This window comes from Plodia interpunctella, chromosome 1 (assembly GCF_027563975.2).
Source record: "Plodia interpunctella isolate USDA-ARS_2022_Savannah chromosome 1, ilPloInte3.2, whole genome shotgun sequence".
Taxonomy (NCBI): domain Eukaryota; kingdom Metazoa; phylum Arthropoda; class Insecta; order Lepidoptera; family Pyralidae; genus Plodia; species Plodia interpunctella.
In genome coordinates this window covers 7,507,524-7,533,148 of record NC_071294.1, presented here as the reverse complement: position 1 = coordinate 7,533,148, position 25,625 = coordinate 7,507,524, and the positions used below count along the sequence as shown (strand labels likewise).

The 25,625-nt window shown below is 34.9% G+C and overlaps 3 protein-coding genes across 5 annotated transcripts; 2 read left to right on the top strand and 1 right to left on the bottom strand.

Annotated features, from left to right (window-relative positions):
• The first annotated feature begins 4,684 nt into the window (after positions 1-4,684).
• Positions 4,685-16,955, top strand: LOC128673967 (aromatic-L-amino-acid decarboxylase). 2 transcript variants are annotated; one of them, XM_053752165.1, is made up of 7 exons: positions 4,695-4,818; positions 9,329-9,367; positions 9,806-9,890; positions 10,256-10,490; positions 12,932-13,181; positions 13,600-13,748; positions 13,879-15,812. In XM_053752165.1, exons 2-7 carry the CDS (start codon positions 9,337-9,339, stop codon positions 14,599-14,601), a joined length of 1,473 nt encoding a protein of 490 aa, XP_053608140.1. In that variant the 5' UTR covers positions 4,695-4,818; positions 9,329-9,336; the 3' UTR covers positions 14,602-15,812. The 2 variants fall into 2 exon arrangements, with proteins under 2 accessions (XP_053608150.1, XP_053608140.1); XM_053752175.2 differs by lacking the exon at positions 9,329-9,367 and having other exon boundaries at positions 4,685-4,818; positions 13,879-16,955.
• Positions 16,956-18,237: 1,282 nt separating this feature from the next.
• On the top strand, positions 18,238-20,017 carry LOC128673959 (peroxisomal N(1)-acetyl-spermine/spermidine oxidase-like). Its single transcript, XM_053752153.1, has 2 exons — positions 18,238-18,580; positions 18,653-20,017. Exons 1-2 carry the CDS (start codon positions 18,279-18,281, stop codon positions 19,953-19,955), a joined length of 1,605 nt encoding a protein of 534 aa, XP_053608128.1. The 5' UTR covers positions 18,238-18,278; the 3' UTR covers positions 19,956-20,017.
• Positions 20,018-22,087: 2,070 nt separating this feature from the next.
• LOC128673977 (uncharacterized protein) lies at positions 22,088-24,281 on the bottom strand. Of its 2 annotated transcripts, none has more exons than XM_053752189.2 (2): positions 23,743-24,281; positions 22,088-23,669 (listed from the first exon to the last, which is right to left on the bottom strand). In XM_053752189.2, the coding sequence occupies exon 2, from the start codon at positions 23,649-23,651 to the stop codon at positions 22,311-22,313; it is 1,341 nt and encodes a 446-aa protein (XP_053608164.1). In that variant the 5' UTR covers positions 23,652-23,669; positions 23,743-24,281; the 3' UTR covers positions 22,088-22,310. The 2 variants fall into 2 exon arrangements, with proteins under 2 accessions (XP_053608164.1, XP_053608162.1); XM_053752187.1 differs by having other exon boundaries at positions 22,088-23,651; positions 23,743-24,279.
• Between the last annotated feature and the right edge of the window lie 1,344 nt (positions 24,282-25,625).

Sequence of the window (25,625 nt, the reverse complement as noted above, 5' to 3'; positions counted from 1 at the left end):
TAGGTAAATTACGAAAGTGACATGACATGAACGAATGAAATAAGAACTAATAAGAATGAGATGAACGAACTGATGGCGACCTTAGACATTGAAAATACTACTACTAGATCGCTGATATCACTGATAAAACATGACTCGTTGGTAAACGAGCTTTGACAGTTAGTGGTGAACGTCCGATCTAGTGATGTACCTACCAATTTAATGGGAAAAAATGGACTGTGTCAAGGACATAGCAATTTACAGATGTACTTATTTATTCGATTGTAAATCGTTTAGTAAACAATCAGAATTTCACAAGAAGGAGGATTAATAATGCGGTTACGGTAAAATTGGTGTTAATATCACCAATATCAATAGTCAACAACTCTCACCAGTCCAAGACCAGTCTGTCTGTCAATATACACTACTAAACGGATACATTGTCTAACTTACGACATACGACATGTTCACTTTACAGTTAAACTACAATCTTACATTGGTTTTCTTTGGTGACAACTAATTTTCATATAGGTAGGTAGGTTCACCACAAAACCTAATAGGTAGTTACCTAACTATAAACTAAGTAGGTACCCATTAACTTAACGTGGCCTGGGCGATGGTCGGCACATTTCCGAGCTCCAAAATTTTGCAGTAGGTAGTACAACCTAGTTAGGTAAAGGTACTCGTAAATGTATCGAATAACGATAAATATAACACAAATGGCCCTAACAATAACAACAGTTTACCTTAACCCTAAGCCATTCCTTATCAAAAAACTTAATATTATCATTATAAAATGTAATCAGACTAAGTCCAACTCACTAAAGATAAGTAGGTACGACAGTAACTAGTGAAATTATGTGTTAGTTAAGGTACTCATGGTCTAAACTTACCAGTGTCATTAATTTCCATTGTAAACAAGCAAATGAACGTTGTATTTCACGTGCGCAGACTGATTGATCTCACATTGTAACTATATACAGTTGTTGGATTATAAAAGATAAGTTAAAATTTTTTGGTGACCTTGTTCACCGGCAACCTCCTAAATAGGTATAAGTACAACATACACATACTTACACTAATTACACACCTACATATCAGTGAACATATTTATTTTTTACAATACTAATATTTTCTTAAATACTTGAAATTATGTTGAAAGATTGAAGTTAATGATTTAGATTATTATTTAGTTATAATATGAAACATAATTCTACATTTTAGTTTTACTGTCGCATTTTGCTAAGCATTTTAAGCATAATTAATAGTAGTGCCCCAGCTGTTAGTGGTAAATCATAACTCACATTTTCAAGCCATTCGATTTACTAAAAGATTTATTGTATAGTAAGTACCTAAGTAGTGAGTTTAGTAAAAAAATAAAATATTATTTTTTGAATAAATGTTACTTCATTGAAGGAATACCTATTTACATATTATACCTATTTACTTACCTATTTACAAAAATGTTGTGACAGATTTAATGCATTATTATTATTATTTGATTTTCGATTAAATATTTTTTGTTATATGTATATCCAAACAAAGTTATATATTGATATTTGAAATAGTAAAAATAAATCATTATTTTAATCAAATACGGGTAAACCACTTTTATTATTAATTATTTAGTTTTAGCAATTGTTTACATAACTTGGAAAAAAAAGTATTTCCAAAATACTACATCATTCAGGCAGTGCAATATTACATGGTTTATTTTTTACGATTCGGTCACAGTCTTAATTAGTCGCAGAAAAATATGTGTTTCTAACAATTCTGTGCGGTAATCATAACTAGGATTAATTTTAGCGACAACACCACCGGAATAAAAAAACCTGATTTACTCGTATTATTTAAATAAGCATTTATATGCCAAAGGTTGTAGATAGGTACTACTTAATTACAATTAAGTATTTTATTATAGTTTCGCAAAATGGTGTTGGCTTGCATGAAAATATATACCCAGTACGCAGCCATTATATAAAGAAGTAGAGCACTAGAGTGGCATCTATCACTCGTACCAAGGCTCGTACTAACATAGATTTTCTTTTATTCATGAAGGTTCGCGTCCATACACTCTCCTATACACACTTGTTGCAATAGCATTATACCTCTTAGCGTAGCCATGACGACGAAGGGAGGCTATCAGGACCTCACCCCATGCTCTCTCCCGCCGCTTGTGAAGTGAGGAGTCGAGAGTGAGCCTGCGTCACTCGGGTAATTACACATCTAAAGCTTGTGCTATAGACTTTTGAGCTTTGTGCTGTTTGAACAAAAGATACGGTCTGTAAATTGATGGAGATAATGATCTATATAAGATTTTGCCTGTAAATTTGTCTATGTACTATTTATTATATATAACCCTATTTTACGATAATTTTTCGTAGCATCAAAAATAATCAAGACGAAATAAATTCATTGTCGTTCTGTTACACTTCAACTTGCACTGCAAATTATACTTAGTAAGAAAATAAAACAATTTATTTATTGGCAGTTAGGTACAGTAAGAAAATAAACTAAGTTTGTATTCTAAAATTTAAAAAAATATATTAATTTTTTAAGAAATCCCTCCGACTTCGAAGTAGCTCATATCCTCTTATCTGCTAGAGTCAACTCTTTTCTAACCTGTCAATTTTTAACGGCTGAGCACGAATTTTTCAAACATAGCCAAGAATATTACGAGTAACTTTTCTTTAAAATAATAAAAAACTAGATTCAGTCTTTTGGCTGCTACAGACAGATATACATGACAGATATACGTTAAACTTATAATTTCTGTCGTCGGGGGGTAAAACCTCGGATCTTCTGTAGAATAATCCGATTAAATATCATTGACACACTTTCCTGTAAAAATCTTAGAAAAAGTAAGATTGGCCAAATTTTCCTTAGCTCATGTTCCATTGCGCAAGTCGTCAGCAGTAGTGGATTTGGCGTCCTTTTGTATCAATAAATGAGGCACTTTTTCAGACAGTTGGAGTCTCGAGTTACAGGCTTTAAACGCGGATTGATTCAATTCACTGGTCCCTGAAGGGGCGGACGGGTGGCGCCCACTTCAGCTGGGTCATTCATCATATCGAAATAGGAAAGTACATGAAAATATATTCCATATTTTTATTAATTGATTTATTTTTGATTGCCTTCGTCGTTTTATTAGAAAAGTTTTCTTATTCGTTTATGCTAACAAGTTTTTAAGTCAGTTGTTTTTAGGGATTCACAGGCACCTCAATGCGGATTCTTTTTAGGTCTTTAATGTGGCAATCAATGCCAAATAATGTGATTGAACTGAAATCGTGGATATATTGAAGAATATATAATTGTGCCTACCTCTGGCAGAACGGGCAACTGGCTTCATTGTGGCAAGGATGATAAACGTGCCAATACTGCCAATAGTTTGACAACTAAGGATGCCGATGTTCGTGCGAAGTTGATGAACTTAGTAGGAACGTTTTTATTTGTGAAAATAAGTTTTTATTTAAATTTGGGAAATATCCAAATCTTTAAAAAACATCCGCTAAGTGCAATTCTCACACCGAAGGTTCCGGAGAAAAGAGTAGGTACTATGAGTGATGATATTATTCTAGATACAAGTAACTTACCTAAGGTAATATGTAAGTTTTTTCCTCAGGATCGAGTATCATAATTTGTAGTAAGAAATTGATAACAATAAAAAAAATAAATGTACTACTAGACGGATTCGAATGAAAGTTTTTTGTTATATAGCTATTAAGTCTGGGCAACATAATATGGTATAAATTATTTTGAAAACTGAACACCTGATGGAGAACTATGATGGTCCAGCTAAACTATAGGGAATAAACGACGCCTTAGCAAAAGTTGTTCAGCCTGATGAGCATTTTCAGTTGAGGTATAAAAATCTAAGATCTGAAACACCTAATGTAGAAACACGATGGTCCAGCTAAACTATAGGAAATAAAGAAATGACGCTTTATCAAAAGATGTTCAGTCTGATGCATTTTCATATCTGCTGAGGTATTAAAATCGAAGTTCTGGAACACCTGAAGAAGAGTCATTTTTTTTAAAACAGTTTTGGCATAGGTATATCGACCTTTCGATATATCGACGAGTGATCTATCATTGAAAACTTTCCTAAACTGGCTAAAACTCTCATTTATGTATAGAATATGCCTGCGGGCTTATGTTATTTTCTCTCTAATAATTTTGATTCCTTACCAAAAATGGTTCGGTTACGCGAACGAAGTCGCGGGCATCAGCTAGTGTATTATAATTGTATTATATACAATATTTCAGGAGAGCAAAATTTCAGGACTCGATTGCTTTTCTTTTCCACTAACTCGGTTAGGCAGGGTCGTGAGTTCCGGAATCCTGAATTTGTTAATCTTCGATTCGATTCGATTTGCACGATTTTGTTAATTTTACTGTCATACTCTACAGTTATGTTAATATCAGTTTAAGCACTCTGAAAAACTTAGTTGGATTGATTTTAAATCGCTTTACAAACAATCAAAAATGTGTTGCAATTTCTGAACATTTTTACTACAATTTCTTAATTTTAAATGCAATTTATTTAGGAGCGCGTACCTACTTATTTAAGTAACTAGCTCAAGTCTCTCACAGAAGATTTAGGGCATCCTCTCCCGCTTAGTATTCGGTTTGACGGCTCATGCGCCGTGGAAATCTTCTGATAGAGCTGCTATAAGTATAGTGAACTGTTTGTTACTAGTATATAAAGCCTATAAGCGACGCGGCGCGGGCGTAGTCGAATTGCAGCAACGTATCGGACGCATTGTGACTTTCGTTCCGTCAGTCCTCGCGAACACTGGTCTCCAGTTTTATGTGTAAAAAGTTAACTTAATTAAATTGGTAAGTTTGGAAACTTTCAATAAACTTCTTTTTGTAGAATCTAGCTCCTAACTTCGTGATACAAATGTTTAACGAGTTATTTATGTAGAGAACATTTTATAAATAGGTACATGTTGCAAATAACTCTAATGCTACATATAATTTATGTGCCAAATGAAATTTAAGTAAGTAGTCACTTTTTATTTAGGTATATCTGCACAAAATGCACATCTTGTATTGGAGGGCTCCACTACTGGGTAAATTTCGGGATAGGAAGTAGGCGAAACCTAATTATTTATTGTTTAATCATTTGATGAGGAAATTAATAATTCATATTCAATTCCATACAATTCTCAAAAAAATTAACCTGACTTGCAGACTTAAGATTTTTAAAAATTGAATATCAAAACTACTATCATATATAAACGAAGAAATGCTTTCTACAATGAAGTAAATTAGAACCCGAAATCTACATATACATAAGTATAGTTGAATTTATTATCTGATTGAGTAATTTGTCTATACATAATGTATTTATCAATATAGGTTCAGTTTATATACGAATCAATAAATATTACCTATACGATATAGTATCTGTAGATGCAAGATTTAAGTTTACGATTCCACAATCAACATTAACATTATAAGTAGATATCAACTTACTATCAGATTTTTGTTACATAACAAAATTCACAAAACTGAACTATAAGTAATTAAGTATCTGTTATATTTACTTATTCTTTTACATCCTGATTTTTCATTTTAGTTAACAATATTTAAATGGTCTTAACTTATTGTGTATAACTAGCACATTAAATTAACTATTCCAAATAACGATTTGTAGAGTTTAATAGACACGGGACAGGAGATAAAGGACCAAGGTGAGTAAGGGAAACAGGAGAAACTATACCCAGTAGTGGACACCGAAGAGAAAATGTGTTGATAGTTGTACTCTGTATTGTTATTAATATTGACCTATATATAAGCTGTTAATTGGGTTACCTGTATGTATTTATCCATGCATAACATTGAATGGTTAATTAATTGTAATTATTTGTACTTAGTTGTAAATTGAAAAAAATCAGTAAATGTGTTTTTGGTCTGCCCGCAGAGATATCGCGCTTACTTGACCGGTATTTTTTAAATTTGTTTAAAGACCTTGACCGATACCTTGGCGATAAACGTATAAACACGTAGTAGATAGTATACTGTGCTTTGTTTTATTTTACTAACTAGGTATTGTTGAGGGATAGTGCCAAATGTAGAGCATGAACATTTGTATGGTTATACGTTCCTACGTTGAATTTTTCGTCGCATTTAGTATGATAGACCTACGAAACTGAGAATGGATTTAGTTATCAGAGTTTTATTAAAATAAATTATAATCTAATGATAGTATGTACCTAGTACTAATACTTATTATGTAAGTCTAGTTGTCTATTATACTCTCTCTATCTTAGATTTAATTTATATGTATATTTTCATAATCACATCACGCAATTCAGATAAATTGATCTGTAGTACAAATTTCTGTATAAGGTACTCTGATATTATAAAATAATATTTGTTTACCAACAAATTTTAAATTAGCAAAAACATGATTACGACAGTCTACACGTTCGATATGTTTGGTACCTATATAAGTACATTCAAAATACAAATGTAATAGGTATGCTGAAACGTAAAATCCTCCGAAGTGGGTTCGAGGAAACTGATGTTTGCAAATAACGTCATTTTACATTAAGGAAAGTCAGAAACCGGATCGTATTATGGGTGTGTTTGGTGTTTACCTGATGTGACGTTAAATGGGAATACCCAACACCCATTTGTCGTTTTTATTCTGTGCTAGTAAGCAGTTCCTTTCCTAGTACAGCAATCTTTAGATTTTGAATAGTACATAATTCCTATTATTAAATCGCGTGTTTTCAGCGCCTTGCCTTGGCCCAATGATCACTTGCAGCTAATTAAAATGAAATAATGATACAATTCTATGAAATAAGAATTTTATTGTAACTTCAATACAAATCTAGGGTTTTTCGCTTAGTCAACTAACATATAGTTATCTACTTATATGATATAGAACTGTATGACTCACCAGTAGCTAATTTTATCCATAAATTGTACACACAGACAGACCGCCACAACAATGACATAACACAACCAAGAGAGCTGCAAGTTCCTCAGCTCATTTCCGGGTTCCGGCCATTTTCCGACCCTGGTCGAAAGGTCGCTTTGAAATAATTTTGCAGATAGACATCTTCCGACGTATTAATAAGTTAGGTATCTAGTTAATAATAACATTTACTATTACTTAGACATATTTAAAATGTGGTGCACATTAAATTGGCTGAAATTACGTAGGTAATTTATTTCTAATGTAGTGTAGAATCCACCCTCGCCGTTGTGAAAGTCTCCAGACATTGCTTTTCTATCGAGGGCGAACAAATATTTTTTTAAATAGTATATTTTTTATAAATTGTATATAAATAATATAGATATACCAAATAGATATATTTTATCTAGATTATACATATTTCCTTTTTTTTGTAGGTACTCCCCGTTATAATATTATAGAATCAAAAAGCAGAGTTATACTCACAGACTTGTGTGGTTTTACGGCACAAGTTAAGTAATAGAAAATCCTAAATGTGTATGTACACATTTACGATTCCAAAGTAAATAGACCTTGTAACTACATAGTCATAACTACATAATTATTTTACGGTACAAGTTAGAGAATAGAAAATCGTAAATGTGACATTTTACCATAGAACTAGAAGATGGACTCGCGTATCGATGATTCCCTAAAATTAGCTGTTGTGATACTTGACCGGTATTTTAAATTATGATATCCATTTGTTCTTTATTTTCATATTGCTTTAACAGTTTTAAAGAAATAATCATTATTTATTTAAGATCCAGCAGATATAAAATCCTAAGTATACCAAAAATACGAAAGTTTGTGAGGATGTATTTGTGTATGTTTGTTACTCTTTCACGCAAAATTTGCTGGATCGATTGTTATGATATTTTATACACGGGTAGAATATAACTTGGAATTTACGTATATTATAGATTTATTATTTGTTAACTACACATAAAAAAATGTTGTCTCGCGGAAGCGTACCCAAAATGCTGGCAGCATTGCCGCGTTGAAAGGCAATGCTTATTCTTTGTGTTAAGAATTCATCAGCCCTTTGCATACTCTTACTAGACCACCGGTTTGCTCAAGACTAAATAAATTACAATTAATTAAGTTGACATTTTACCTCTTGACTTGAGTTTGATGTAGGTTGGCTATAGACGTGAAACTAAATCGGTTCAATTGACACCAATTGCGATAGATTGCCTTGATAGAAGACAGCAATGACATATTTTTTTAAAATTAAAATATTTTTACATCATCCATCGCCTAAGAACTTCGTCTCCTACGTACCTTCTTTCTATACGTACTATAGTATTAGAAGCACCTATAACCGGAGAGCATGTACTTATAATGAAGAGAGTGATGAATGGGAATTAGTATAGAGGAAGCGAATGAGATTTGTCAGGATCGTGGCAAGTAGAAACCCTAAATGGGAAACAGGCGTGATATATATGAGTTATTTGAGAGTATATTTCTGAGAACCAGCTGAACTTTCAAATTTCCACGAGAAATTCCAATCAATTTCCGAAAAGCTTAAGCTTTAGCGGTTTAAGCATCGAAATCATTGAAGCGTCTAATATGAGACCTAGCAATTTTTAAACGTACAATACTGTTTGACCTGTATTTCATGGTACTATAAGATGTTACAGTGTCAGTGTGTGTAAGCAAATACGGTATTCCCTATACGGTAGCGAATACAGTATTTGACTTGAAATTTAGGAATCGCAAGTTGATTGTTGGCCGCTATATTGCGAGGTCCGCGAATAACCTCGCACCACTTGCTCACAACTCAAGCTCGCGCAGACCGGTGGTTGCGCAAGCGCAGCAACTGAGCCGTTCTCTCGGCATTGAACGTGAACCATGACTCGCTGCTGCATATAGCCTCGTATACCGTACCCCTCGATTGTCATATCCTAGAATCTTGTCGCATAATTCTTATGTCACGTGACAGCCAGATATTAGGACCTTTCTATCTTGTATACTCAGTGAAAAACGTGTTTTTTCAATGTCACCTAAATTTATTAGGATCACAAACTCGAATTTGGTAGCGATATTTCCCTTATTCATTTAACTAAGTAGTAGGTGATATGAGGAGATAAACAATTCTGTCTTACTTTGTTCATCGAAGTTGGTTCACACAGGTGAACGAAGTACTTAGAATAAACTCTTTCCTCATCCCTTATTGAAGACAGATAGTTCAGACGTCGCATCTTCGTTTATCTTGCGACTTTCTTTTGCCATCAATCTGGCTGGACCCAAGTAGTCAAGACACATGGCGCTGAAAAGATGAGCTTTCCGGCATTATGTAGCTTACAAGTTATGTTTAAGTAAATACCACTAGTTAAGAAAATAAATGAATCATCAAAAATAAAATTTTGTTCCTAGCGAGCAATATGACGACTCAGGACTCAAAACTTCAATTTGGTATGTTTCTAATTTTTAACTTAGTGGTTTGTGTTGTTTGCTTATTTTTGTGTTTTATTTTAGCACATATACCTAGGTAACGTAATAGCACATAAACGTACGTATAGGTGGTATACAAGGAGACTTACAGATGGATACAACTTATATATTTTTGTAAAAAAATATTCTTGGCTTGCTTCTGTCAAATTAGGTTTTTTTATTTTCTCAGTACTATTCTCTCTATGGTTTAATACTAATTTGTAAGAGCTTCATTATGTTTTATATTTCTGAAATATTTGTTCAATACACACTTTTAAGTAATGTATAAATTATTGCATATATGTACCTAGTACATATTAACTCTATTGTTTATTACTTACTCATACATATTGTGTTTATGTGGTACAGGTGGATAAGGGAAAAAAGTGAAGTTTACCAAAGTTTATGTCTCACTTACAGATACGATGGACGCCGGAGATTTTAAGGACTTCGCCAAGGCGATGACAGACTATATAGCAGAATACTTAGAAAATATCAGAGACAGGTATGTTATTTAATCGTAAAAACGTATCCTAAGCATTCTTACAATAGATTGTTATAAAAACTAGTAATATTCCGAATTGCGTACCTAGCCAGTTAGAAAAAGTAAAAAAAAAAAATCCTGTTATGATCGTGAAGCAAACTCATGGGAAGTGGTATGTTATGGAGAGCGCGGTCGCTATATGGTCACCCATCGCACATCGCTCGCTACGGAAGATTTTCGTGAGAAATTTGTATGGAACCCTCCGAGCGCGACCAGTTCAGTCGACAATGATTATACTTTTGCTCGATTACAATGTTTATCACTACCAGACTTAAGTATGTAGTTATAAATATATATATATATATATATATATTGTGAATTTTCAGGCAAGTGGTTCCGTCAGTGAAGCCGGGGTATTTGCGGCCTTTGCTGCCAGACCAGGCGCCGGAGAAGCCGGAGCCCTGGACGGCTGTGATGGCTGACATCGAGAGGGTCGTGATGTCCGGGGTGACGCACTGGCACTCACCCCGCTTCCACGCTTACTTCCCCACCGCCAACTCTTACCCTTCGATCGTTGCTGATATGCTCAGCGGGGCCATTGCCTGTATCGGATTCACATGGGTACTTATTTCATTCATTATATTTTCACGTTTCACAAAAGTTTTAGGGTGCACCACTCAACCTTGACGTTAATTTTAACCTGCACACAAAAACGCATAGTACTTACGCCATTTTATCTAAACGACGACGTCGCGACGACAAGCCGGGGCGGCGCGTTAGTTAAAGTACCTACACATTTCATAGCAAGGCAGGCAAGGTTTAGAATTAACAGGCCTCTTGCATATTATGAAATATTATTATAATAAGTATGTATATATAGTTAAGTATGTCTACTCTTATGTAACAAGCTCAACTTTTCTTAGGTAATTTGAAAAAATGTTTCATGAAGTATAAAAATGAATTCGATGTTTTCGGATGTCGATTAGGTACATCTTGAAAGAATTGCTTGAAAGAACGGTCTCGCTTATCAAATCTGTAAGTGTGGCTTAATCTCATTACCATAATTAATACCTAAACACGTGACGAATACCTACTTGCTTAATTGGAATGCTGGTTTCATAGTAACGATCACATATGAAATCCTAAAAGTTATCTTACTACTTAATTATACTTATGAGTAGGTATAGATACCGCCTAAAAAGTTCAAGTATCTCACGACCGACAATATAAAGATCACACTTCAACTTTCACCTAAAGTAGGTACATAACATTTCCTCAGTAATCACACTATCTGTTGGTGAAAATCTCATGAAAATCCGTGCAGTAATTTTTGAGTTTATCGCGAACAGATAGACTACGAGTATAAGATAGACAGACGCGGCAACGGCTTTGTATTATCAATACATATAATACTGTAGAAAAAAAATCTGTACATTGAATATCAATACATATTAATAAAACAGTAGAAAAATAGTTTCTGTACATACATTGAATATATTTACAAACAAAATTAGGCGAAAGAGTCAAGTAACAGAGTAAGAATTGGAAAAAAAATTGTCTGTATGTTTATTTGTTCACGCTAATCTCCGGAACTACTGGACGGGTTCGAATGAAACTTGTTTGGTATAAATGATTTTGAAAACTGGAACACCTGATGTAGACCCATGAAGGTCCAGCTAAACTACAGGAAATATAGAAATACCTAACAACAGTTATTCAATCTGATGAGCATTTTCTGTTGAGGTATAAAAATTTAAGATCTAGAACACCTGATGTAGACTCTGATGGTCCAGCTAAACTATAAGAAATAAAGAAACGACACCTAAAAGTTGTTCAGTTTGGTGAGTATTTCCTATTGAAAATCTAAAATCATCTAATGGAACACCTGAAGAAGAGTCGTAATGGTCTAGCTAAACTATAGGAAATATAGAAATGATGCTTTTTTAGTCTGATGAGCATCTTCTGTATAGGTATCGTTACGCTTTCTCTGTACAGTTAAATTTATTTTCATAACATTGTGTTTATAAATATTTAAAACATCGAAGGTCTGGCACATGCACGTCTGATATTGAATTCATAGAGATTTAACTGGACTGTTCAGCATAAAGATTTCCTTTTATTCATAATTTATCATAATAACTTGGCGCCCAAAGGAAAGAAGTAATAAAATAATACTTATAAAGATTTTTTTTTCATCTTTCTAAACAAAAATCGTTCGACCACGCGGACGAAGTCGCGGGCATCAGATAGTATCTAATATGTAAGAAAGGATAAGGATATGGCCTGGCACAATTTTTCATTAATATTAAAACGGAAATTGAGGCGATATTTTGAAGTATGCTGTCTTAAAAAAAAATAAGCGGCTCTGGGGCGCTATGTGTTCCAAATTTTAATTTTTTTAAATACTGTTTGGGTAATTTATTGGGTATCATCACGGAAATCAAAATCTCGAGTAACATTTCTCAATATTTTACTAACACTGGCTTGATGTCAGATTTTATCAATTAACCCCAATTCCTAAATGTATCAGACACTCATACAAGTTTAGTATGACCATGGAATTAGTAGTAGTAGGTACTCCGTCGTAGTACCTACTAATTCCATGAGTATGACAACATTGGGCATAACTTTTAGAATTACTTATCGCGCCATCTAGTGAAAAGTAGTCGCATAAACATTAGTAAACTACAGTGCTACAGTGCTTATGCCAGCTCCTCGTTGTCGTCGAAGTGTTTGCGAAACTTTGGCGAATACATTGCTGGTTTTTCATTGCGTTAAATAAAAGCACTCGTACTAACTACCTACGCAATGTTCACACGTGTATGATTTCGGCGACCGTGTAGATCTGGCATTACAAACTTTATTTTTTTTTTCAATTAAATTATATATTACTATCGGCCCGTCCTGGCTTTGCTCGGGTATAATAAATTATACAGCTAAAATTTTACAACTAGGTATTTAATTTTATTTAAACTTTTTGTTGACTGATATCGAATACTAGTTCATCGTTTGTAGATGCGTCTTTTTATTTTATGCAATTAAATAAAAAATATATCTTGCAGATTGCCAGTCCAGCATGTACGGAGTTGGAGGTGGTTATGCTGGACTGGTTGGGTCAGATGTTGGGTCTGCCTGACGAGTTCCTGGCACGGTCGGGGGGCGAAGCGGGCGGGGTTATCCAGGGCACGGCCAGCGAGGCCACGCTCGTGGCGCTCCTGGGGGCCAAGGCCCAAGCCATGCAGCGCATCAAGGAGGACCACCCCGACTGGACTGACTCTGAAATAGTGTCCAAACTTGTGGGATATTGCAACAGTAAGTCTATATCTGTGGTTTATTTATACACTCCGTTATTCATACGTTAATAAAACATACTCTAAGCTAAAATATGTTTTGTCTCTTTCTGTCAATTTCAAATATTAGAAAGTGCAATAGTGACAAAACATATTTTAGCTTAAAGTAAGTACCTATGTGTTCTTTTTAATTAATATCGGGGTAAAAGAATATTATTAGGTAGGCTAATAAACTGAATGAGCTCTGGAGCTTTGCCCCTATTGGATTTTTAAAATAAAAAGTAATGCGCTATTCCAGGTTATAAAGGTTTAAAAGATGTACTTATCTTCATATTTTAGGGTTCAATTTGTGGTTAAAGTATGTAATAACGGTCTTTTACATATAATTTTTTACACATAATACCCTATTCAAAATTAAATTATTATTTTCAATATTGCAGAACAAGCTCATTCTTCGGTGGAACGGGCTGGTCTCCTAGGTGGAGTGAAGCTGCGCTTGTTGAAGCCGGACGCCAAGAGATGCCTGCGGGGTGATATCCTTAGAACGGCCATGGAGGAAGATATTAGTAAAGGACTTATTCCATTTTACGTAAGTATTGATTTTATGGTACCAAATAAATCATACTTAATATTTATCCATAATTCATTTAAATTATGGAAAATAAGAAGTACTTATGATAAATTGATAATTAGGTACGATAATTGTTAATATTCCTCAGGTTGTAGCAACGCTGGGCACTACCTCATCATGTACGTTTGATGATGTCGATGAGATCGGCGACGTGTGCCAGGTACACAACGTGTGGCTGCACGTGGACGCAGCCTACGCGGGCTCTGCGTTCATCTGCCCGGAATTCCGATACCTGATGAAAGGCATCCACAAGGCAGACTCCTTCAACTTCAACCCACACAAATGGATGTTGGTGAATTTCGACTGCTCCGCTCTGTGGCTGAAGAAGCCGCGGTGGATCGTCGACGCTTTCAATGTCGATCCTTTGTATCTAAAACATGACCAACAGGGGTCGGCCCCTGATTACCGTCATTGGCAAATTCCTCTCGGACGTCGCTTCCGAGCTCTGAAGTTATGGTTTGTTTTGAGATTATACGGTGTTGAGAACCTTCAGAAGCACATCAGAAAACACGTTGCACTGGCCCATCTTTTTGAAAAGCTATGCATTTCTGATGAAAGGTTTGAACTATTTGAGGAAGTTACGATGGGATTAGTTTGCTTTAGACTAAAAGGCAGTAACGAATTGAACGAAGAATTGTTAAGGCGTATTAATGGTCGTGGTAAAATTCATCTCGTACCTTCCAAGATTGATGACGTTTATTTTTTGAGATTGGCGATTTGCTCTCGTTTCACTGAAGAAAGCGATATTCACTTTTCTTGGGACGAGGTGAAAGCATCTGCAGAGGAAGTATTTAAAAGTTACAAGGAGTAATACCATAAATGGTGCTATATTAGCATAGACCCTGTAAGCCTATACCTACCTAAGTACCTATGTCTTGCTGTCTGGGTTCCTAAATATGCCCTATCGAGAGCTTGATGACCTATTGTGCTACGTGTCTGTAAATCTAAACTTCCAATGGTTTTTCTTAATTATTTCAAAATACCTGATCATCAATACATGTAATAAAATTGAAGAAAGGCCAAATTTGTACATTGGATATATTTTTTAATTCTTCATGGAATATACTTAGATACTGATATAGATGACGAAAATATAGTTTTGGAAATTTTTGTATGTCTGTCTGAACGCGCATCACTCGAAATCTACTGGAGCGATTTGCTTGAAATTTGGTGTGTAGGTTACCTTATACACCGGGTTAACATCTTAGATACATTTCATCCCGGTAAATGGTCAGGTTCCCATAGGATAATTGAAAAACTAATTATGAATTAAAAATGCCTCGGAATTACGGGCTAACATCTTATAGACATTTCATTTCATCCCGGAATATGAGGGGTCATGTGGGGAAAATTAGATACATTTCATCCCGGTAAATGGTCAAGTTCCCGTAGGATAATTGAAAAACTAATTATGATATGAATCAAAAATTCCTCGGAATCCACGAAGCCGATTTATTTTAAAATTTTGTAGAAAATAACAGTAATAGTAAATACAAAAAACGTTTAATTTACGTTTGTGGTTAATAAAAAACCGGGACGTAAAACGTCATGGAAATAAGGACGGCACGCGTTGCAGAAAGCGGGAGTAGGAGTCGGAGCGGGAAATGGGAAGGAGACATGTAGTAGGGAAACGGGACGGGACACTTTGCGAAAAACATGATGGCACATAGTACGGGATATCTACATTAAATAGCAGAAAGCGGGATTGGACACGTTTGCGGGGTGAGACACTCAACGGGAAACAGGAAATGGAACTAAAGATGAGAAAAAATGCGAATTTGAATCATACCAGTCTTGCAGAGTACGCGATAAAAAATTACTGAGATTTTGATATGAAATTAACGCGGGCGAAGCCGCGGGCAAAAGCTAGTACATGATAATAACTACTGTAGAGTTCCTTTGTATTGTATGATGTACCTATTACTACGGAGTCTCTATACGTACTCCGTGCTATTTACCCAGTAAATTATGTATATAGACATGTAAGTAACTAAATTTAATAAAATTATTTCGCAATAACAAACTGCCCATGTGATATTTATTTTGTTAATTTAATTATGATTGTTTTAATTAAGTAAATATGATAATTAAATGTTTTGCCACTAGACAACAATTGTAATTGTAATTTTAGATGTATTTATAAGTACCTACTCACTTTTTGTTCTTCGTTATACACTCGCATTAATTGTGACGTTATATGGATAAATAAAAAGGTTGGTCGGTTTTTAGTTACGCACTGAGGTTACGCATAGGTATTTATTTCTGTAACGATTCTCAAAAACGTTTGAGATAAAACATTATAACACATTAAAAAACATCTATTTATATCATAGATCAACAAAAAGAGTATTGAAGGATAGATTTGATGTAAGTAGTTAATTATCTATTTTCTAATCAATATTCAATATATAAAATCCTGTACATTGAATATATTTACATGAAAACAAAATTAGGCGTTAGAGTCATAGTAACAGAGAAAGAATTTGAAAAATACACTGTCTGTACACGCTAATCTTCGGAACTACTGGAGGGATTGGAATGAAACTTTTTTTGTTATATAGTTATTAAGCCTGTGCAAAATATAGGGTATAAATAATTTTAAAAACTGGAACACCTGATGGATAACAATGATGGTACAGCAAAACTACAGGAAATATATAAATGACGCCCTAATAAAAGTTGTTCAGTCAGTCGATGAGCATTTTCTGTTGAGGTATAAAAAATGAAGATCTAGAACACCTGATGCAGACCCATGATGGTCCAGTCAGGTTTCAGTCGTATGAGCATCTTCTGTATAGGTATCGTTACCCTTTGTTTGTACAGTTAAATTTCTCTAATAATTTTGATTCCTTACCAAAATCTTTTCGGCCACGCGAACGAAGTCGCGGGCATCAGTTAGTTAATACTAAAACACATATTAATGTAGGAAAAACATATTGACGTGTTACATTTCATTTAAATGAACTAAGTAAGTATTATTGTTACTAAGTAGGTAGATATATTTATTATTTTCGAAATATTTATACCTAAGTAATAGGTATTGTATCGTATAGCTCCTTCTAAATATTTTAAATAGGTATGTATCACGTAGGTACCTACATTACTACTATGTATAATAAACATTTGTAACTAGATGTTGAGTGTTCAATAAATCTGTTGAATTGAGCTAATGTTTTTTTTTTAATTTTCAGACAAGTTATTCTCCCGGTATTTTCTGGTAAGATCATACTTAGTTTATCCTCCTGATTTTTTCCATTTCTATCTAAAAACCTGGGTAGATTGAAATTTCCCTTTTTTGAATTCTATGGCGGTCTGAAACTAAATGTGGCGAAAATAGATACGTGGCCTGTAATGTTACAGATCCTCCGCTCGTACGTACGGACAAATGTCTGACTATGCCGTTTTCTCCTGGCCCTGGCAGAAGGGGCAAACCCAAGAAGGATGATATGATATGCCTGCCATGGTCTGACAGCCAGGGATGCCGACGACCGTGTAAAGTGGTGATGAAAAAGAAAAAAAGCGGACAGTTACATTACTAGACTTATATATAGGACAGAGATCCGCGAGTTGGTAGGGACCATTTCTTTCATCGGTTTTATGCCGTCTGCACACTATCGGCGAAGTCGGACTAATGCGGACGCGAATGAATGAACATTGCGTATATCTTTTGTGTGAGCTTTTTTACCGCAATGAAATCCCAGCAATGTAACGTACATTGCTGGGATTTCCTTGCAGTAAAAACCCCAAAATTTTGCCAAATGTTTGCCGATAGTGTGGTGCCGGCTTTACACTTTGAACACGAAAGACCGCCGAACAAAGAATATGCAAATTTCGCGTGTTTATACATACATACCCGTTTTTAGTCCGTTCGTAGATAATAATATCGAAAGATAAACTCTGGCGATGTTTTTATCATGCTACACATAAAGAGAACATTGACTTTTTGCAAACAGGCTTTAGTAGTTCACCTTGCTGCAAATATCTTGTATCACAAAAATATAAAGCATATACCTACCTAACTAGTTTATTTCATAAACTGCCCGCGTGTGTATGTATATACATGAAAATATCTAACTTAGGTTTACCACAGGTTTTAGTAGGTATATAAGTACCTAAGTAGGTCTACTATCAATATTAGAGTGGATTGAATAGTAAATTCGATGAGCAACTTTAATAAAAAGTATTTTTCACTTATCCTTCTCTGTTTTTCTTGGATAAGTGAAGTAAAAAGAAGTAATGCAAACTAGAAGCATAAAGATACCTACTGTATAGAATACATTGAAAGGAGGTTAATATTCTTTTTGAGATGATAGCAGTCAAGAACACTGAAAAATAAGAAGATAAAAATGTCAAGTGCTTGCTATGGTGACTTAAATTTTAGCTGTTTTTGTGATCGATGTACTTACTCAACAAAATTATAGAGTGTCATGTAATATTTTCAGATTGTAAATGGCAGTAAGCATTCAGACGATTTTATAACATATCGCTATGAAAGTATCGCGTTTAAAATTAGTATATCAAAAGAGCACTCAGGTTTTTGGAAAATGTCTTGGAGCCAGCGGAGCGGGGAAGGCAGCGCCTGTCCAGCCTGTCCTTCCTCGAACAATGAGCAGCGCTGTCAGCTCGCCAGATAAGAAAGAAGCGTGCATCATGGACTCCTGCAGCATTAGCCCAAGTTGCAGAGAGCCTCGCGTGATTATCGTGGGAGCAGGAATAGCAGGGCTTTCTGCTGCACATCGGCTTACGCAATGTGGAATCCGTAATTTTATAGTCCTGGAAGCAAAAGAAAGGTATTTTTTTTATATTTAAGTACTTTTTTTTTTCAAAACCTCAAACGCAACTAACAGAAATATTGATTACAGACCCGGTGGCCGCATACACTCTTGTTGGCTAGGAGATGCTGTAATTGAAATGGGCGCCGAATGGATTTACGGCGCTTGTTTACCCAATTCAGTTTATACACTTGCTTCACAGGACAGATTACTGCAAACACCATTGCCACGTCAAGATGCATCACGAGGATTATTTTGTACCAGTGAAGGACGGGCCGTAGATCTTCCAGTAACAATTACCGCGTACCATACTTTTCGTCAGATTGAACAACAAGCTGCAAATTTATTTCGTCTTGGTGGAGAGAGATGCCATGGTACTCTACTAAACTTCATTGGACTGCGTATACAACAGGAATTGTACAATTTTCCTGAAGATCAAAGATATGACGCTGCCCGGGTGATGTTTGGCCTGACAAACATTTTGCGCAATCGATGTGGTGATGATCTGTCTCTCGTTAGTGCTGATCAATATGGTAGTTACATAGAGTTGCCTGGCGGCAGTGTCAGAGTTCCTTTGGGTTACGTAGGAGTAATGGCACCTTTGTTGCGAGGATTGCCAGACAATTGTATAAGGTATAACAAACCTGTCAATGTTGTACGCTGGGGTTCAGGCCAAGCAGGAGATGGTCGTGTTCTAGTAAAATGTTGCGATGGTGAAGAATTGACGGCAGACTATACAATCCTTACTATGTCACTCGGATGTTTGAAATGCCAGGCAGACAAACTTTTTGCACCGCCTCTTCCTGTATGCAAATTAGATGCAATATGTAATATTGGATTTGGTCTTAGTGATAAAGTTTTTCTTGAATATGCCGAACCATTTTGGGTATGTCACGAAGGTAATCTCAAATTAGCTTGGTCTGCCGAAGAGTTACAAAGTAGTTCTGACTGGACTAGAGGGGTATGTGCCATTGATGAGATGCCTGGAAGTAAGCACGTGTTATGTGCTTGGATATCGGGACAAGAAGCTGCAATGATGGAAACTATGGCTGATAATGACGTTGCAGAAGGGTTGACGCGGTTGTTACGAAAGTTCACCGGAAATCCGTGTTTGCCTTATCCTCAAATGATGTTGCGATCAAGATGGGCTTCTGATCCACACTTCTGTGGGTCTTATTCATACATGAGTTGTTGTTCAACAGTTAGTCATCAATGTGAACTGGGTACACCTGTGCCCGGGCCTTGCGATGCTCAGCCACCAATATTACTTTTTGCTGGCGAAGCCACCGTCCCTGGATACTTCGCAACAGTACATGGTGCAAGGTTAAGTGGCATTCGTGAAGCAGAACGTGTCATTCAATTGACTAAGAAATTTGAAGGTCCACCATGTTGATTGATATTTTGCTGTTTTTATTAAAATTATATTAACCATGTTATGTAAGTTTTTGTGTAAAATGAGTTTAAATAAAGTGTAATGTTCTAAAAATATATTTATTTAAAAGTATAATAATTACTGACGTACCTAACTACTATATGAACATCGAAACAATAGAGGTAGCTCGGCTGAAGAGTCAGTTTTTGATAATATTTAGTGTGTTTAAAATATTTCTAAAGCGCGAGTTTTAGAAATATTAACAATTGTTATTTTCAAAAATAAACCCTAGGGGACTGTAAAAAATAGCTGTGTGCTTAATAATAGAAATAAACCTGGAAATAGTATGTAGATTAACATTATTTTAAGGAGAATTAGCGCCACTCGAATCTACAATACGAAGTGACGAAATGATTTGGTTGTGTTCAACTTAATAAAATACTACAAAGTGAAGTTTTGTTCTTTAATGACACTTATTTACAAATTTTAGTCACTACTTCATAGATCAACAAAATAACTATAGGTGTATTATTATTATTATAGTCTATACTTACCTAGGTACCATTTGTTCTCACTAGTTCGATTCAGTAGTTCGATCGTCGAACTAGTGAGAATTTTTTTTCTCATTTGTTCGACCGTCGAACTAGTGAGAATGTTTGTTCTCACTAGTTCGATCCGTTAACTTATTATTATTATTAATCGAGAAACAAGAACATTAAGTACCGATATAATAGATATTGGTCACAAATACATACATTGTATAGGTAATTATAGGTACGCGTTGTGCACGCAGTGACTCACGATATAGGTAGTTTTCTATATGTTATGGACCAGGTGTTTAATTATAACATGATTAATAATGCCCGGGCATTTTAAATATGGATAGCCATTTCGAGCGAAATAAAAAAAACACGTATCACGAAATCTCGAAAACTATTGAGCTCATGAAGATGAAATTTGGCAGGAAAGAATATTTCGAAATTCCATTCCTAAGGGGGTGAAATAGGGGTTGCCAGTTTGTATGAAATTTCGTCATTTTTGAAGTGAGACACATGAAATTTTTGATTTCAATTTGTATTTGATAAAAAATAATAATGCATTAATTCGATTTTGAAAATTGCATCTTTGGGGTAATGATATAGGGGTGGAAATATATGCGAAACTTTATTATTTTTGAAGAGAGGTCCACACATGCTTGGCACGACATGTTCGGCACGCGTTACGGGAAGCGGGAGTGGGAAATGGGATGGGGCACGTTGCGGGAAACGACATGGGACAATTTGCAGGAAGGACAGAACAAGTTTCGGAACGAGACAAGTAGCGGAAATCGTAGCGGGAAACGGTGAATTGAACCTAAGATAACAAAAAATACAAATTTGAATGCGCAATAAATGCCAAGCATAATCATAATGTCTAGTCAATTTGATTATATCCTAATAGACACCCTATTAGCACATTGCACTCTCATTTTGGCCATTATACAATTATACGCGGCCATTAATAGCATCCAATTAATCACTTGGTCCATAACATACATAAACAGATGTACATATATAGACAGAATAGGTACTCTCAGGCCATATCTTGAGTTACGTTGAACATATAATTTTTTTTATACAAAGAGAAGCTAAATAATTCAAACATGTTTTATAAATATAAACATGATTTTTTCATGTTATATAAAGATAAACATGATTTTTTATCTTTAACTAAGGGTTCAAACCCTTCGACACACTAACACTGATTAATTCCAAGGAATTCTTCCCAATGGTGCTACAATGGAATTAGATCAAGTAAACTCTTGTTAATTTGATTTAAATTCAGTTGTAATCTAAATAAGTGTTTTATTTTATTTGGACAAACCTAAAGGTCTATTCTGAAATGTCAAAAAATTACACTTGTGAAAATTCCGTGGAACTATAATCTGGGTTGCTGCAACTCCGCCCGCGGTATATTGTTGGACCCCAAGTCATTAACTATTACTATTCAAAATTTCATACTAATGGGCCTAGCAATTTAGCAGTGAAAGCTTGACAGTCAGACCGAATTTTGCATTTTAATGATTATAAGTGTGGAGTTCAGATTCAATAAGAGATTACAATTTCCATTGCCAGTATTAAAAGAAATGGAAATTTAAAAGGCAAAGGTACATATAATGACTAAACATGATTTATTAATAAAAACTCAACAATGTAATTTCAACCCTATCATGCCTTAATATCCCATTAAATTTTATTCTATGTTATGTTCTCGTTTGATTATTATCTTATTCTTTCATCATTCCAGTAGTACAGAGTCTTATGTGATTAGAGATTTAACTATGATAATGCTCAGATTTTGATAAAATTTAAACTCTTTTACTATCATTTGATTCATCTACAAACAGTATTTTAAACCACCAAGAAAACTTCCACAGCTTCCAACTGAAGAGGAATCATCAAAATCTAAACAGATTTTATGGCCTTTATATACTGTATCTCTAAATTCTGCAACATAAGAGTATGACACAAATCTATTTTGAGGCCAAGTAAAACAGATTTTATACCATTCATCTTTTTTAAGAAGACATGGTTCATTTAGTTCTACATCAACAACTGCATTATACTCCACATTGTTCATAAAATTTGTGTGTTTAATTACATTGTTATCAGACTCTGAAATGATAGATATACAAAGTTGCTCAGAATAAATCTTAGGGCTATTAGTTCTAAATGTTACTGCCGGAGCCATCCTGGTAGGTATATACAGGGAATTAAGAAATATGGATTTGTTTGACTTTAACCGTGTGGTCACAACATTATTGCTTGAATCAATAACAATGGGTGCAACAGGCCTTATTGGACTGCGATGGCAAAAATGCCACTGCATGCTTATTGAAGTTCGTGGTATCAAACACTTGCCTAGTAAATTATTGTAGTTATTACTGGCCACATCTTCAGACTGCATAGCCACTCTTTTGATATGATCTGATTCATTAGGCAACAGTAAATTGTTTTCATCTTTAGTAATTTCCTCAATATCATCCATTGAGAGTGTAAATATCCTCAACAATTTTAATATACCATTATCAATCAGGATTTGTCTTCTATTTTCAAATGTACATGTAATATCATTTAATGTACAATAACATGTAGTCCATTCAAATACTTGTTTAATGAGATCTTTTTCCATAATATTTATTTTCTCACATTCTAATATTAATTTCAAACATGACAAAGATATGAAAACTTTGTTTTCCTGTATGAGGTGATATGCATGTTGACAAAATAGTTTTAAGGAAAATGAAATTAACTGTTTATCTTGCAGATACTCTGGATAGTTGAGAACTTCTATCACATTGTCAACACTGATATTTTCTTGAATGTAGGCAATGCACATCTCTGTTAAATGCTCAAGAAGATATTTTCTAGATGCATACAGTAACTCAAAAGCTTGTTCTATTGATGTGATTTCAACATAATCTGTATAAATATAATTAAGAACTAACTGAAATATATCTGGCTCTATATCTGTTATAAGGACATCTTGTTCTGTTGATAATGGTCCATAAAACATGGCTTCAAACACAGGACTGCTTATACCCAGAATGAGTTTATGGGCTTTAAAATCTTTCCCAGACACAGAAAAGCTGCAGTCGCTCCAGTCATAAGAAACTAATAGCTTTTTGACTCTGTCATATAAGTTTCTTTTTGAAATCTCGTTACTTTTGTGAACCATCTGAAATAATTAAAAATACTGTTATAATAGCGTCGAAATAATTCGCATTTTATGCTGTTATATTATTCAAACTATAGATATATTGACTTACCCTGTCGTTATGTTTTCGATTAAGCAATTCTCAAAGTCGCAACCTTGAACTTGGAGCAAGGACGAAGAAGTAACTGCTGATGATCAAAGACTTGTTGTATAGGTAATTTGATGATTCCAGACTAAGTCGTGCAAAAAGGACTTAGTATAGAAAATAATACATTAATTTATTTGTTCAAAGAATACTCGTAGCACAACTAACAGAAAATGTCTGTCTGTATGCACTTTGGGTTTTTTTCCTTGTTTTTATTTTGTTTAGATTTGGTTTTAGGAGTCTTGCTTGAGATCACTCACTGTCACAGGTTGGGTAAAAACGTAAAAACCGACAGCTAGAATAATAGTTTTGACATTGACATTCATTGGAATTAGTAGGTAGGTACTCCGTACAACTAAATCCATGTGTAGATCAATGCCACATTTACACTACACTCAGGGCAAGCATTTGGGCAAGGAAGTGACCATCACAGTGGGCAGCACGAGTACCTATGTAAATAGGTTACGTTGGAATTAGTAGGTACTCACTCCGTGTACTTATTAAATTCATTTAGGTTCCTACTCGCGCTGTCACTCACTGCTGATGTCACTGTCACTGCCCGGCGCTCCCTCGATTGTCAATAACTCGATTGTCGGTTTTTTGCGCGGAAGTCAAAAGACGGGCAGAGCGCACACGAGCGAGCGAGTGTTTAAACATGCTTGCTCGTTTGTCACCGCAATGTTACGTAAAGCTCAGCGCAGATGGCGCTACTGGTACAACTAAGGTACACAAACATTACGCATGGAGGCAAAAAGCGTCAATTTTCAATATTGTTGCAGATTTACGCCCAAAAATACCTTCTACGCAATCGTGGTGCGAGTTTAAAGGAAGAAGGAAGGATTTAGTAGATTATTGATTATGCTTTCAGAACACAAAGTGTTAAACACAAGTCGAATTTTCTAAATGATTCAAGTCCATTGTAAAAACAATACCTTTATTATAATTTTTGAACACTATTAATATCACATTACACTATTTGTGGAATGGGGATATATATATTATTTTCGACCACCACTTATTCAACATAATGAATTTAAAACCACTTCCACCCAAAAACTATTCAAATCAAAAACATAAATACAAATACCGTCTATAGGGTTAACTTCATATACGACGACACATATTTGATTTTTAGCTTCACGTTTAGCAGCTCTTTGTCGCCTTTGAGTACTCAGTTTTAGGCCATGAGAAAAATGTAGGGCGGTTAACTGGTTCTGAAAATAATAACACAATTTTAGGTTATGTTCTGCATTATTTGGTCAACATAAACTGATATAATCTTGATTTTTACTGAAGATCTTACTCATATGAAGTCCATATTTTTATAGTCTTCACGTGTGAAGTGTTACGAGCTTTTTTTGACCGTTAACCGGCTCGAAAATTTTACAGTGTGAGGCGTATCCCTAGTTTTCGAAGTTTTTTATCTTATGTAAAACGATTTTTCCTAATATTTCGGCACCCGAATATGCTGCATTGATGTATATTTTCACAAACGAATGCTTACATAATGAAAGGATTAATAAAGTACTCTAAAATAAACGTTTTAATCGACGTAGCAATAGGCGGCAAAGCTTTTGTGTACCTAACATACAGTGCTGTACTCTGGCGGGATAAATGTGCAGTACTAATACTCCATATTCGATCAAAATTTTTGTTGTCTGCCTACCTTCTCATTCCATGAGTAGGCCAGGGCGCACTATATACTACCACAGGAGTGGGCTAATGAGAAAATAATTACAATTTTAAAACTTTAGGGGGCATCATAGAAAAGAATATCACTGGGGTGGCAATGTCAGGATCCACGAAGCCGACAATGTTGTCCAAAAACGGATTGATGGCTTGCCTCTCAA